Source organism: Engraulis encrasicolus, chromosome 5, assembly GCF_034702125.1.
Source record: "Engraulis encrasicolus isolate BLACKSEA-1 chromosome 5, IST_EnEncr_1.0, whole genome shotgun sequence".
NCBI classification, from domain to species: Eukaryota; Metazoa; Chordata; class Actinopteri; order Clupeiformes; family Engraulidae; genus Engraulis; species Engraulis encrasicolus.
This window is the reverse complement of record NC_085861.1, coordinates 19,066,835-19,079,334: the sequence shown is the minus strand read 5'-3', so window position 1 is coordinate 19,079,334 and position 12,500 is coordinate 19,066,835. Positions and strand designations below refer to the sequence as shown.

At 46.2% G+C, this 12,500-nt stretch overlaps 1 protein-coding gene across 4 annotated transcripts in view; it reads right to left on the bottom strand.

Annotated features, from left to right (window-relative positions):
• ddr1 (discoidin domain receptor tyrosine kinase 1) overlaps window positions 1–12,500 on the bottom strand; it is a 72,580-nt gene that overhangs the window by 11,755 nt on the left and 48,325 nt on the right. The window contains exons 8-13 of one of the 4 annotated variants that reach the window (XM_063198854.1): window positions 9,901–10,150; window positions 7,462–7,617; window positions 6,756–6,818; window positions 3,970–4,136; window positions 2,931–3,135; window positions 1,000–1,113 (exon numbers count right to left, since the gene is read on the bottom strand). In XM_063198854.1, the coding sequence (XP_063054924.1) occupies window positions 1,000–1,113; window positions 2,931–3,135; window positions 3,970–4,136; window positions 6,756–6,818; window positions 7,462–7,617; window positions 9,901–10,150 (955 nt within the window). The remainder of the gene's footprint in view (window positions 1–999; window positions 1,114–2,930; window positions 3,136–3,969; window positions 4,137–6,755; window positions 6,819–7,461; window positions 7,618–9,900; window positions 10,151–12,500) is intronic. The other 3 variants (XM_063198855.1, XM_063198858.1, XM_063198856.1) reach the window with 3 other exon arrangements.

Sequence of the window (12,500 nt, the reverse complement as noted above, 5' to 3'; positions counted from 1 at the left end):
GACAATGACAAACTACTTAACGTTCACACAGAGCCAACAACAGTATCACATCAACATACTTTTAGGAGTTACTTTATGAGTTACAGCAAAGTGATATTGATTACTTGGGTAAGTGAAAACACCCACTCAAAGAACAAACAGCACCAGTCAAGCACACATACACAAGTGATGGGATGGATGGATGGATGGATGGATGGATGAAAGAATGGATGGATGAATGTGAAACAGTAAACTCATGCATATTCAATTAAGGAGATGTTAATTACGCTAAAAACACACATCACCCTGACGTTTCACACATTCGCTCTACTAACTGCTAGATTGCACAAAATCATTATTGATGATGTTTGAATGAACTGAACTTTTTCTTTTTTGTTGTTTTTTTGTGTGATCATTTTTTATTTACAACAATTATGGTATTTAACACAAAGTAAATATCTTTGCTTGAAGAACATTTGCATGTACAAGATCCTCATGTAGAGGTACAGTATTTATGTCTTTTGTCCTTAATCACATCAATTTAAATCAATTATGTATATAGCATGGGCTATAAGTAGACCATGCTATGGTTTTTATTGTTTTTTTAAGCCATTGCATATCTTTCTTCTGCCTTCATCCTGGCTACTCTTATCTATTCTGTGAGTGACCATCTTGTCTTTTCAAAGGGTGTCCATTGACTGACCTCTTTTACCACCCCTGCTATAAAAGGCAGTAAGAACCCCCATCAGCATCCTCTAATTGATCCGCTATCCGTCAGCTACTTCCTGTCTTCTCTGTCCTATCTCTGCTCTGTGTTGCCCATGGCAGGCCAGGGGTGCAGTAGGCTCCCGTCTCGAGGCGTTATTTATTTGAAGGCTACATTTGCCCTTCTGCACTTCCTTCTTCCCCAGGATGTGTGTTCTGCTGCCCCATGTGCACCCCGCGCCCCATGCCCCGCACCCGACTCCCCGCATCCGACTCCTTGCGCTCCACTCCACTCCCCCCCTGGCTGGCTCTTACCCTGGGGCACATTCTGGGGCTTTTCCTGAGCGCTGGGGGCGTTTGTCAGCCAGCTGGGCACATACCTCGCCTCTGACAGGAGAAGGTGATAGGCTGGGTTGTTTAACAGCAAGGCTGGGATGAAATACATACATACACAACACAAACCAAACACAAACAACAACAAAACACCACAAACACAAAACAACAACAAACACAAAACCACAACAAACATACCACAACACAGAACGACACAGCACAACACGACACGACACAACACAACGCAGCACAACACAACACGGCAAGACAACACAACACGGCAAGACAACACAGGACAAAGCACAACAAGGGACGCAAAAACGACACAAGACCCAACACAGATGACAACAACAGAGAACACAACACAACACAACCGTTAGGGTCAACACAGCATACCAGTTATAGCCAGAGGGATGCAGGTAAGTCAAGCAGCATTGCATTGCATAGCACACCAGAGTCACAGGTCATGTCACAGGCAAGGTTAACACAAAGGCAGGCAGTTAATAAACAACTCAATAATGCAAAAAATAAACTTGATGTGTATTTCTCAGTGTGTGTACTTGTTGTGTTTGTACGTACACAAACACTAATGTGCGTACAGTACGCATATTTCTATGTATGTGCGTACATTTGAGTATGTGTATGTGTACATGTGCATACGTGTATAAGTTGAGCTTTGCTTTGTCTGCCTGTTGGTGTGTACAGCAGGCAAATCTTTTCAAATAAAGCGCACAGACAGCATGCCAACCCCCTGTGGCATTGTAAACCTGGAGGAATGCTCTCTCTCTCTCTCTCTCTCTCTCTCTCGCTCTCTCTCTCCCTCTCCTGCTCTCCCCTCTCTAAGCCCCCCCCGTTCCTGTGTGTCTACATTCGGCTCTATCTCCCTATCCCTGCTCCTGCAGCAACAATAAGGCTTTTGTGTCTGGCTGCAGGCATTGGCTTTGAGCCCCCCTTCCACCCACAACCACCAGCACCACCACCGCCGCCGCCGCCACCCCCAAAAGATTACCTTTTAATCGGGCAACTATGCAGGGCAGGCCGGGCTCTACTTCTCTTTTTACGCTTTGCCCTTCAAAAAATTGCACGTAGCTCTGCGCTTTCTTTCCCCCGCTCGGCACCGCTAGACAACCCTAATGTGCTGACTGGGCCGAGCAGGCTTCCGTGATATAACACATTAGTCGGATAATAAGAAGAATTCCAATCGGCCAACTTTTCCATTCAGCGTCTCGCGGTGCGGGCCGGGCACAGCACGGCGGCTCTCTTTGGGGTGTGGGCTTCATCTGTCTTGGCATTTACGGTGTTTCCTTCCAGCTAAATACACATATATCTCCGGCCCATACTACTACATAGGCACTTACATTACGCATGTGTCCTCCCTTTCCACTCCGCTTAGGACCACCCATGTCTGTAGCGATGCATATTGGGTTAGGCAGATCTTGCTTCCTGAAAAGCAGTGCGTGCGCATGTGTGTGCATGTGTGTGTTTGCCTGCGAGTGTGAGCACGAGTGTGGGTGTGTGTGCCTGTGAGTGTGTTCACAAGTGTGTGTGTGTGTGTGTGTGCACGAGCCTGGAAGGACGGGCTCACCTGTGCGGTCGCAGTCAATTGTGTGTTCTGTATGCATGCAAGTGTGTGTGTGAGAGAAGAGAACATGTGTGAGTCTGCGCCTGTGTGTATGTATGTGTGTGTGTGTGTGTGTGCGTGTGTGCGTCTACGCCTGTGTGCGAGTCTGCGCCCGTGTGTGTTTGTGTGTGAGTCTGCACCTGGGTGTGTGTGTGTGTGCGTGCGCGCATGTGTGTGTGTGTGAGTCTGCACCTGGGTGTGTGTGTGTGTGTGTGTTTGCGTGCGCGCATGTGTATGTGTGTGTGCTGTTCAGCCTCAGTCCTCCTCCAGGTCCCAGCCCCCAGCTCCTCACCTGTGCTGTCACAGTCTTCCCTGGGCCTGAGCAGGGCGCTGGGCTCCTGGTACTCCCCCTCCCCCCCCTCGCGCTCCCTCTCCTCGGGGAAGGTGTGGATGCGCTGGTAACGGCTGGAGTAGCTGTGGGTGTTGTTGATCACCACGTTGTCAGACGGCACCGACAGGTGGACGCGCAGCTCGTCACTCGACATGCTGCCCTGAGCCTGAGAGGGGGAAATATGCAGCAAATATATGCATTTATATACGTATATATAAAAAGTTCATTAAACGCTGCACACTGGATACTGCTATTTTTTTTTTTTCTTTATTTTTTGGAGCGAACAATGCGCTACGCCCAGTGCAAGTTTCCTTGCAAATCGACGTATCCATCATTTTTGACTTTCACATTTTATACCGGAAAAGACTGCTCAGAAGTCCTATGTGTGAATTCCTGTCATTCAAATATTTTGAGTTTTTAAACCTACATAAAACGGAATACTCAATACAAAAATGTCAATTTTCCAAAATGGATATACACCATTTTGGAATGAAACTCTTCAAATATATTCAGAGGTTCATACGTACAGTAGAGTTCATGGCATGACATAAAACCCAAAACACAACAGGCATGGAAATACCTAACAACAGAATCTACATTTCACAGCCATTGAAATGTTTGTTCCAGCGGCTCACTCAATCAGTTGATTCCAGTTGGCATAAGTCTTCAGCTGGAGGAGCTAATTAGGGAAATTGCTTGTATTACTGTAGGAGTCAAAGCAGGTGATGTGATCCAAGACTGTAGCCTCTGAAGTCACGGAGAGACAAAACAATCCCCCACCCCCCACACACACAAATGTACATTCATACTCATACTCACACACACACACATGCATCCACACACGCACGCATGCACGCACAAACACACACACACACACACACACACACACACACACACACACACACACACACACACACACACACACACACACACACACACACACACACACACACACACACACACACACACATTCCTGGCCCGTGTGGTGTCTGAGTCTGACCTTGCCCAGTATCTTCTTCCAGTACTGCCTCCACAGGATGACAGCTATGACAGCCAATAGCAGCAGGATGATGCCCACCAGACAGCCAATCAGGATGGCCGTATGGCTGCTGTCGTACTTGGCGACGGGAACGCCAGCCCTGGGGGTCATGGCCGCCATGTCCACCCCTGGGGATATAGAGGTGAAGACGGGGGTAAGACGCATAACATTGAAAGAAAAAAGGAAATGGAAATAAACAAGGAATTTTCAAAGCTTCAACCAGGATTTGTTTGCTCCATATTTTTTATTCTCAGGCAATCTTAACTCCGATGTTTGGGTTAATGGACCTTTCCTTAGACGGTAAAAAAAAAAAGTGGGAGGAAAAAAAACAGTTTCAAACTGACTTTTTTTTTTTTTTACAGAATGTCTAATGGACTAATGGTCCTACACCTAGGACAAAAAACTAGGATGTGCGAGCTTTAAGCACTTTCAGAGATGAGGGAGATGAGGGAGGGATGGAGAAAGAGAGGAGATGAGGGAGGGATGGAGAGATGAGGGTGATGAGGGAGGGATGGAGAGAGAGAGGAGATGAGGGGATTAAAGGGAGGACAGGAGAGGGTCTGGCATGAGGGCCGGGGTGAGAGGTTAAGTGGGAAGGAGATGGGAGTAACAGGATCATGTGTGCATGCATGCGTGGGTGTATGCGTGTGTGTGTGTGGGGGGGGGTGTTTGTGTTCGTGCCTGTGTGTGTGTGTGTGTGTGTGTGTGTGTGTGTGTGTGTGTGTGTGTGTGTGTGTGTGTGTGTGTGTGTGTGTGTGTGTGTGTGTGTGTGTGTGTGCGTGCGTGCGTGCGTGCGTGCGTGCGTGCGTGCGTGCGTGCGTGTGTGTGTGTGTGTGTGTGTGTGCATGGATCCTTATTCCTGAAAGGGTGTGGAAATGTGTATGCATCTGTGCCTGTTTATATCAGGTTCTCTAACAGGATATTTGCACGTGTGTTCGAGTGTGTTAATGTGTCACTCAGTCTGTATATTAACAGTGTCTGGATAAATAGGAGACAAAATTGAGTAACAATTGGTCTCATAACTGAGTGGCAATCGGTGTGTATGTGTGTAAGCATATACTTTGTGTGTGTGTGTGTGTGTGTGTGTGTGTGTGTGTGTGTGTGTGTGTGTGTGTGTGTGTGTGTGTGTGTGTGTGTGTGTGTGTGTGTGTGTGTGTGTGTGTTTATGTGTGTGTGTGCATTTGTGTGTGCATTTGTGTGTGTGTGTGCGTGTGCATTTGTGTGTGTGTGTGTGCGTCTGTCTGTGCATTTGTGTATGTGTGTGTATGTGTGTGTGTGTGTGCGCGCATATATTTTTGTGTTTTGACATTACTGTAAGTGCTTGTTGTCAGCCTGTTTTTGCAATGTGGGAACACAGAATACCACAAACTGCTCCGAGCAACAGTTAAAATCATTACCCGTCTAGAGTGTCTTCACTGACTGATCTTTTTCTATATTAGTGTTGTGTTATGTGGTGAGAGTCCCACATTAAAGTAAACTCAGGGCTGTATGAGCCAGCGAATAAATAAACACATCCATACCACTAAGTGATCGCACGCCCTATTGGTGGGGCACAAAGCGTTTGAGCTGTATCTGCTATTGGGACCTAATAAATAACCTTAAGTGAGTGGAAGTGTTTCCCCCTCTGATTGCCCTTTCTAATGCCTAAGAGCTTTATTAAAATGGGGTTGACGTTAAATGAAATGGGTGTGCTCTCTGTAGTAGGGGACATGTTTTTATTTATCAAGGGCGACCACTCCCTTGCCAGAATTGTTTTTTACAGTCATTTAATTAGGGAAAAAAAACAAGAAAGATGAGATTGTTGTGGCTGAATGCATGGTCCGATGGGAACTATTAAAATAGTGCAAATTTTTCAAAAAAGAAAGGGGGGTGGATGGAGGAAGGAATGTGTCTTAATGAAACAGCAAGCAGCGAGGAGGATGGATGGGTAGACCACAACTCCCACAACACCAACTCTGTCTTCATACTTAAGTTGCCCCCTCAAACAACAACAACACACACACACACACACACAGACACTTAATGAGCTGACTTGGAATGCGTTGACTCCTCGTCTGAATACCAGGACTGACGGCAATGTTATTTACTGTGGTGCAAACTAAGTAACCACCGTCCCATTACGCCCACTGCATGCAAATCCACCCTAGCACCACTACAGTACACACACCAACACAAAACACAACATGCAAAAACAACTACCAGTCAATCAGTCACTTCCCACAGACAGACAATGTGGCAATGTCTTACCCACACAGAGTCCACCCACTTATTTTTTTCCTCATGTCCTATTTCTTTTTGGCTTTCTGCATGTACAAATATGCACATGCATACAACACACACACTCACGCACGCACGCACGCACGCACGCACGCACGCACGCACGCACGCACGCACCCACACACACACACACACACAATGCAGTGCTGCCCATGCTCCGAAGCTATTATGCACACACCAGGAGAGAAGAGGAGAGGATTTAAATACACATGCACTTAGAGCGAGACCACATGAAGTGATGCGATTACGGCCCCGTCTGTACCCAGAAACCCCAGCGGGGGGGTGCTGCACTGTGACGCCATGACAACCCACCAAGCCATTCATCAACAAAGCAGGAGGTAGACTACAGTAAGAGCCTAAAACAAGAGCCTATATACCACTTTATCCCTATATAGCACGTTATCCCTCTTGCTGTCTTTTCTCCCCCTTTTGTCTTCCCTGTCCCAGCTCCCTGTGTCTCTAAGGCTCACCTGACAGCGCCTCGGAGACGGTGCTGTTCATCACAGGCTGGGTGGTGGCGGTGGTGGGGGGGTCTGGAGGAGGAACGAGGGATGAAGATGAAGAAGACATGGAGAAAGAGAAGAAACAGCAGTGATGGAGGTGGTGAAAGAGGTGGTGGAGGAGAAACAAAAGAAGAAGGTCGGATGACAGAAACGTTGTATTAAAGTTTGTTGGTGGAATGGACAGTGTGCAGGACTTCTTTACACTTGGAGGAGAAACAAATAAAGAGAGAAAGGGAGGAATATACGGTATGTGAGACTGAGAAGAGTTAAAGAGCAGGATGGATGACTGATACTAGTATGTAACAGTGAGAGCCAAGGCTGCAGAGGAGAGGGGCAGAAGGTGTCTGAGGAGTACAGAGTAATGTGAATGGGAAACACATCTAGAGGCAGACAGAGTTTGGTCTTACTCTGATGCCTTTTTTAAAACACACAGACACAGACAGACAGACAGACAGACAGACAGACAGACAGACAGACAGACAGACAGACAGACAGACAGACAGACAGACAGACAGACAGACAGACACACACACACACACACACACACACACACACACACACACACACACACACACACATATGCGCACACACACACACACACACACACCGACAAAATCCATCCATGGTGCAACCATGCGGACACAACAGGGCGCGAACGGCTCTGGAGACTCACCGGTGGGTTCGCTGGTGCGGTTGGATGCCTCTGGTGTGAGCGAGGGCCGCGGGGAGGTGGCGGACACGGGGTGGGGAGCCGCGGTGGTGGAGGGGGAGACTGGAGGAAGCACCGGGTTGACTGAGGCCGTTTCAGAGAGATCCCCCGCGTATGGCTCTGATGGAGAGGAGACACACGGGAGATAGATGGAAATAGGGGTAATTAGTATTACCGTCGTATAACATTCACAAGCAAAGCTGTATAAAGTAGAAGTACTAGATGTAATAACAACACTACTAGCAGCAAAATGAAGTCCACCAGTGTGCAGTGACTCTTCTTGGTTTCCTTGGATTACTTATGACTGCACTTCACCAGCACCTGGAAACTGTCTGTGCATAGGAGTTTCAGATCTTTAAGTACTATTAACATGGTATTACCAAGTTGAAACTATGTAGTATCATTCATTCCACTAGTGTTGTAATTGCTTTTATAAGAGTACTTCTACTTCTACTTTATACAACTCTGTTCACATGAGCTATCTGTTTGGGAGGCTTGACCAATCCTCAGCGTCAGCAGAAAGAAAGTGTTGCAGAAACAATGGGAAAGATTTGGAGTAATCATACAAGGCAGCACCACAATGAGGGGCTCCGGACTCTGATGAGATGATCTTATGCCAGTTGGGGTAATTCCAGATAAGAATGTGTTGCAGGGAAGTGCCCAGACAACTCCTTTTAGTATTGTCCAGAAAACTTCCAGCTTTCAGTATGATTATCTTAACACTTTAACAATACCTTGCCTCTAAAACACACACAAGAGCAACCTATTTAATCCAAGACACTGGGCGAACTTTCAGGATTTTCTGCAGATTCAAGCACGTTTTGCGAGCAGGAATGATCAAGTTTGCCTCACCAAAGCCGTAATCTGCTTGGCTTGCAGCTGCGAGATGCCGCCCACGCATCCTTCATTGCATACGTAAACAACACGTCCAGAAGAGACCTGTCAGGCCGTGGGCAGCCATCGTAATTTACTGACGTGCATCTGCAGTGATGGTAGCACCCCACAGCCATCCGTCCCCAGCCCATAAACTCATTGCATCAGTTAAACGGCACTATAAAATACTGCTGATTTATCTTTCGATGCTGATGAGCAAGAAAACTGACGTCCGTATGGTTTCTGTCCCCTGAGGGCCAAGTGGTCGATCGGTGACGCATTCCCCTTTACACTGTTAGCAGAGGAATGAGCTGAGGCCGGACCGCTTCTCAGCGAAGGGTGTCTGAACTCTGATAACTGGAAAGTCCCTCAGCGTCAACTCTGACGACATACACAATCAATTTTAACTATGGCCTCCCCTCCATCGCTTCTGATTGCCTGTCAATCACATGTCTCTGCTTTTTTGCCCGGAGAGACTTGTGGTCATCATCTCTCAAGCTTCTTGCATTCATTACAGTTCGTCTCTAAAGTACATAACGTCAGTCAATCTGGCCTGATCTTTGTTTATGTCTTTGGCTCAAATGAGCTCCAAGATGTGTCTTATGAGGCCCATACCACACTCATGAAATATCTGACAAAGTTATGTGGTGCTGGCCCAGCTCTGATCTGCCTCGTACCGAGCAGGCAACTGGGTATTGACAGCTCACAGGCCAAATTCTTCAAAACCCTCCTTTGTCCACAAACACCTCTTAACCTGGCAAGTATAGCTTACTTACCACCTAATAATATGTGTGTAATTATAATATATAATATATGTGTGAAGTGTGATATTTATGCTCTGCATATGCAGCTGGAGATCATTTCGCTTGTGATTAATACTGTAAAGCATGTCTCCTCTACTCTACTTACCAACACCTACATGGATTTTTTTTATGGTCGGTTTTCCTCTAAGGAAAGTTAGTCGCTTTAGCTCAAGGGTGGGGAACAGTTTTCATTCCAGGGCCACTTCAATTTCCTTAAAGGGCCGCAAAAGTCCTCAGAGGGCCGGACTATGAAAACAAACCAGGATTTCCCCCTGCATTTTAGGCCTGTATTGAAGGCAGCCACCTTTACAACAGACCACACCTTCAGTAGGTCCCTTGAAATATAACTTAATTGTATTTCAAATGTAATTTCTAAGATTCCTTTACAAAACATGTCATATTTCATGTGAAGCTGCATAAACAGCTCTGTAAACGGCCCTCGAGACATAGGTTCTCCACCCCTGCTTTAGCTAAAAGTCTCTGTTAGACTAATGTAATGTAACATCACGCCTGTCCACCGAGAGCCATTTTTGACGGCTGTCCATTACCAATACCTACATGGATTTTCATCATGGTTTTCCTCTATTAATGGCAAGTTGGTCACTTTAGCTTAAAGTCTCTGTTAGACTAATGTAATGTAACGTCAGTCCACCGAGAGACATTATTGATTGCTGTCCATGCAGAGCCTTATAATATTGGCTGAATGGAGCACACACTCTCCACTCACCGGAGTAGAAGGAGATCTCGCTGATGAGCAGCCAGTGGTCTGCGAAGGAGAACTGGCAGCGGAGGATCTGTGCGGGCCGGGCGCCCAGCGGAAGGGAGATGGGCCTGGAGGAGGGGTCCTTGAGGTCGGCCAGGGGCACCATGAGGGTGAGCGGAGGGGAGGACCAGGGCTGCAACAGCGTGGGCTTAAACACACACTCCACCTTGTTGAAGACACGCACGCCCTGGGTGTGGCGATTATTACTGTGGACCTGAGGGAGATATAGTATAGAGGAGGAGGGGTGGAGGGCAGAGGGAGGGAGAGAGAGGGGGGGGAGACAGAGACAGAGACAGAGACAGAGACAGATAGAAAGAGAGTGAGAGACAAGAGATAGACAGAGAGAGAGACGGAGAGAGAGAGAGAGAGAGAGAGAGAGAGAGAGAGAGAGAGAGACAGACAGACAGACAGAGAGACAGAGAGGCAGAGAGAGAGAAAATAGGAGGGGGGAGGAAATATCAGGAGAGAGGGAAAGAGAGTAGAGATTTGATATTGAACATGAAAACTGATCTATTTGTTTTGAAGCTCCTGCTCTTGATTCAGACAAGCGTGGCTTTCATGATCAGAGGGCGCTTCTCCCGTCTTGACAATTCCCAGAATTTATAATGAAAAAAAAAACCTGTTTGAACAACAAGCCTCAGCATACTCATCCTCAGCAGTTTTTCAAACACGTCTTGATTAAGGCTTTAAAAAATGAAATGAGTGCTTTGATAACACTGATGTTTTTAAAGTAGATCGTTAAGAGCTGCTAAAACTTGTCCCTTTGGGAACACTGTACTGAGTAAAGCTTGCTGCTTCAGAAAAAACACCACAAGATATGAGAGAGCGTGCTGGTAAAACTGCTCAGCTCAGATGAAGGAAAAAGAGGAAATAAGAGTGAGAGAGCAAGAGCGGAGACGAAGAGGAGCAGACAGGCGAGGAAGCTGATGAAATTGCTTCAGATGAAGGGGGAGAAGGACATGAGGAAGAAAGCGAGAGAGCGAGAGGGAGAGAGAAAGAGAGAGAGAGAGAGAAAGAGAGAGAGAGAGAAAGAGAGAGAGAGAGAGAGAAATATATATATCAGGGTTCATACACTTTTTCACCAATTTTTTTCCATGACTTTTCCATGACTTTTCCAAAACCTTTTTCTGAATTTCCAGGACCGAAAAACCAATGACCAATCGCGCGGGTGTGTATTAGGCTATATTACGTAGCCTATAGGCTATTATAAATATGTAATTACTGTATATATTTATACTATAGACTATGGCATATTATATTATATATTACATAGCCTATATTACAAATATGTAAACAATAAACATATTCATACTATAGGTTATATTTTAGTACAAGCTATAAGCAACCATTATACTTCATGCTGTATTACATTAATTCTGCTATTATTCACCAATGTTATATAATTCGCTTGTCTAATGTACAGTCAGAAATGAAAATGAATAGGCCTAGGCCAGCCTATAGCAAATTAGGTCGTGAAATCATCATGAAGACACATTTGTATCAACATGCTCTCTATGGAGATGGATAAATGCTCATCCTGCCCAAGTAAGAAATCATAGGTCTGCCTACTACACCTGCCTAAGCACAACAGTCCAAAGCTCCTGTAAGAATGATAATGTTGTCATTTGTTGTGGTCGTTGCTGGAGCAAACAAAAGAGAGAGAGAGAGACTGCACTGTTCGTGGCATAGTTCTAGTCTGACGCCCACTCAAGGAGATGCTAGGGTGAGTTTCATTTTGTGTTACAACGATCTGACCGATTTGAAAACAAAGCCACAGATGACTTTTTCAAACTCTAGTCACGCTGCCGTTTATACCGTATTTCAAAACAGGCGCGTCATGCAGACATTGGTAATCGTTTGGCTCGCGGTCAGCTGCACATAGACTACTGTACGGATTTCATGTAATCTTTCAGCACACTGGACAAGTTCACTCGCAGGCAGCAGGTGCATTGCTTATCAATATCAAAATCTCGGGGCTTACCGAAAGCATAAAGGTTCGCTTGGTGCCCTATCTGGCAAATTAAACCAAGACCAAACAGGTCTTAGGATTGTATTCCTTTTGGCATTAGCTACATTTCAGTGGAACCGCTAAATATTTTAAAACGCGTATAACTGCTAACCTGTTAGTAGCTGAGGAGGTAACCGCCTGCTGTATCTTGCCCTTCAGGTGGCTAACAAGTGCCGCTGCTTCGCCCATATCGGACGGACACATCACAACTTTCGTCCTCTCCAGCCATTGTTGATCAACTTTTCAGAAAGTTAAGCCGCGCATTGTTGAAGTAACACTTCGCGACATGCTGTAATATCGTACAGAACCACATTTCTTTTCTAGGATTAGAGCTATGATCACCTCTCACCACCACGCACACACTACATCTAGCTCGCGCGTATCGAGGCGGGTTGCCACGTGTGACTGATTTCTAGCGCCAAAAACGCTTGAAACCCGCCTGGAGCCATTACAACATGCGTTATTTGAAACCCACTCAATTTGGCAACACGTGGTTAGGCAGACGCAGCCTGCACTAGACAACATCTCCACGAGACTTCGGACATTTAGATTTTAT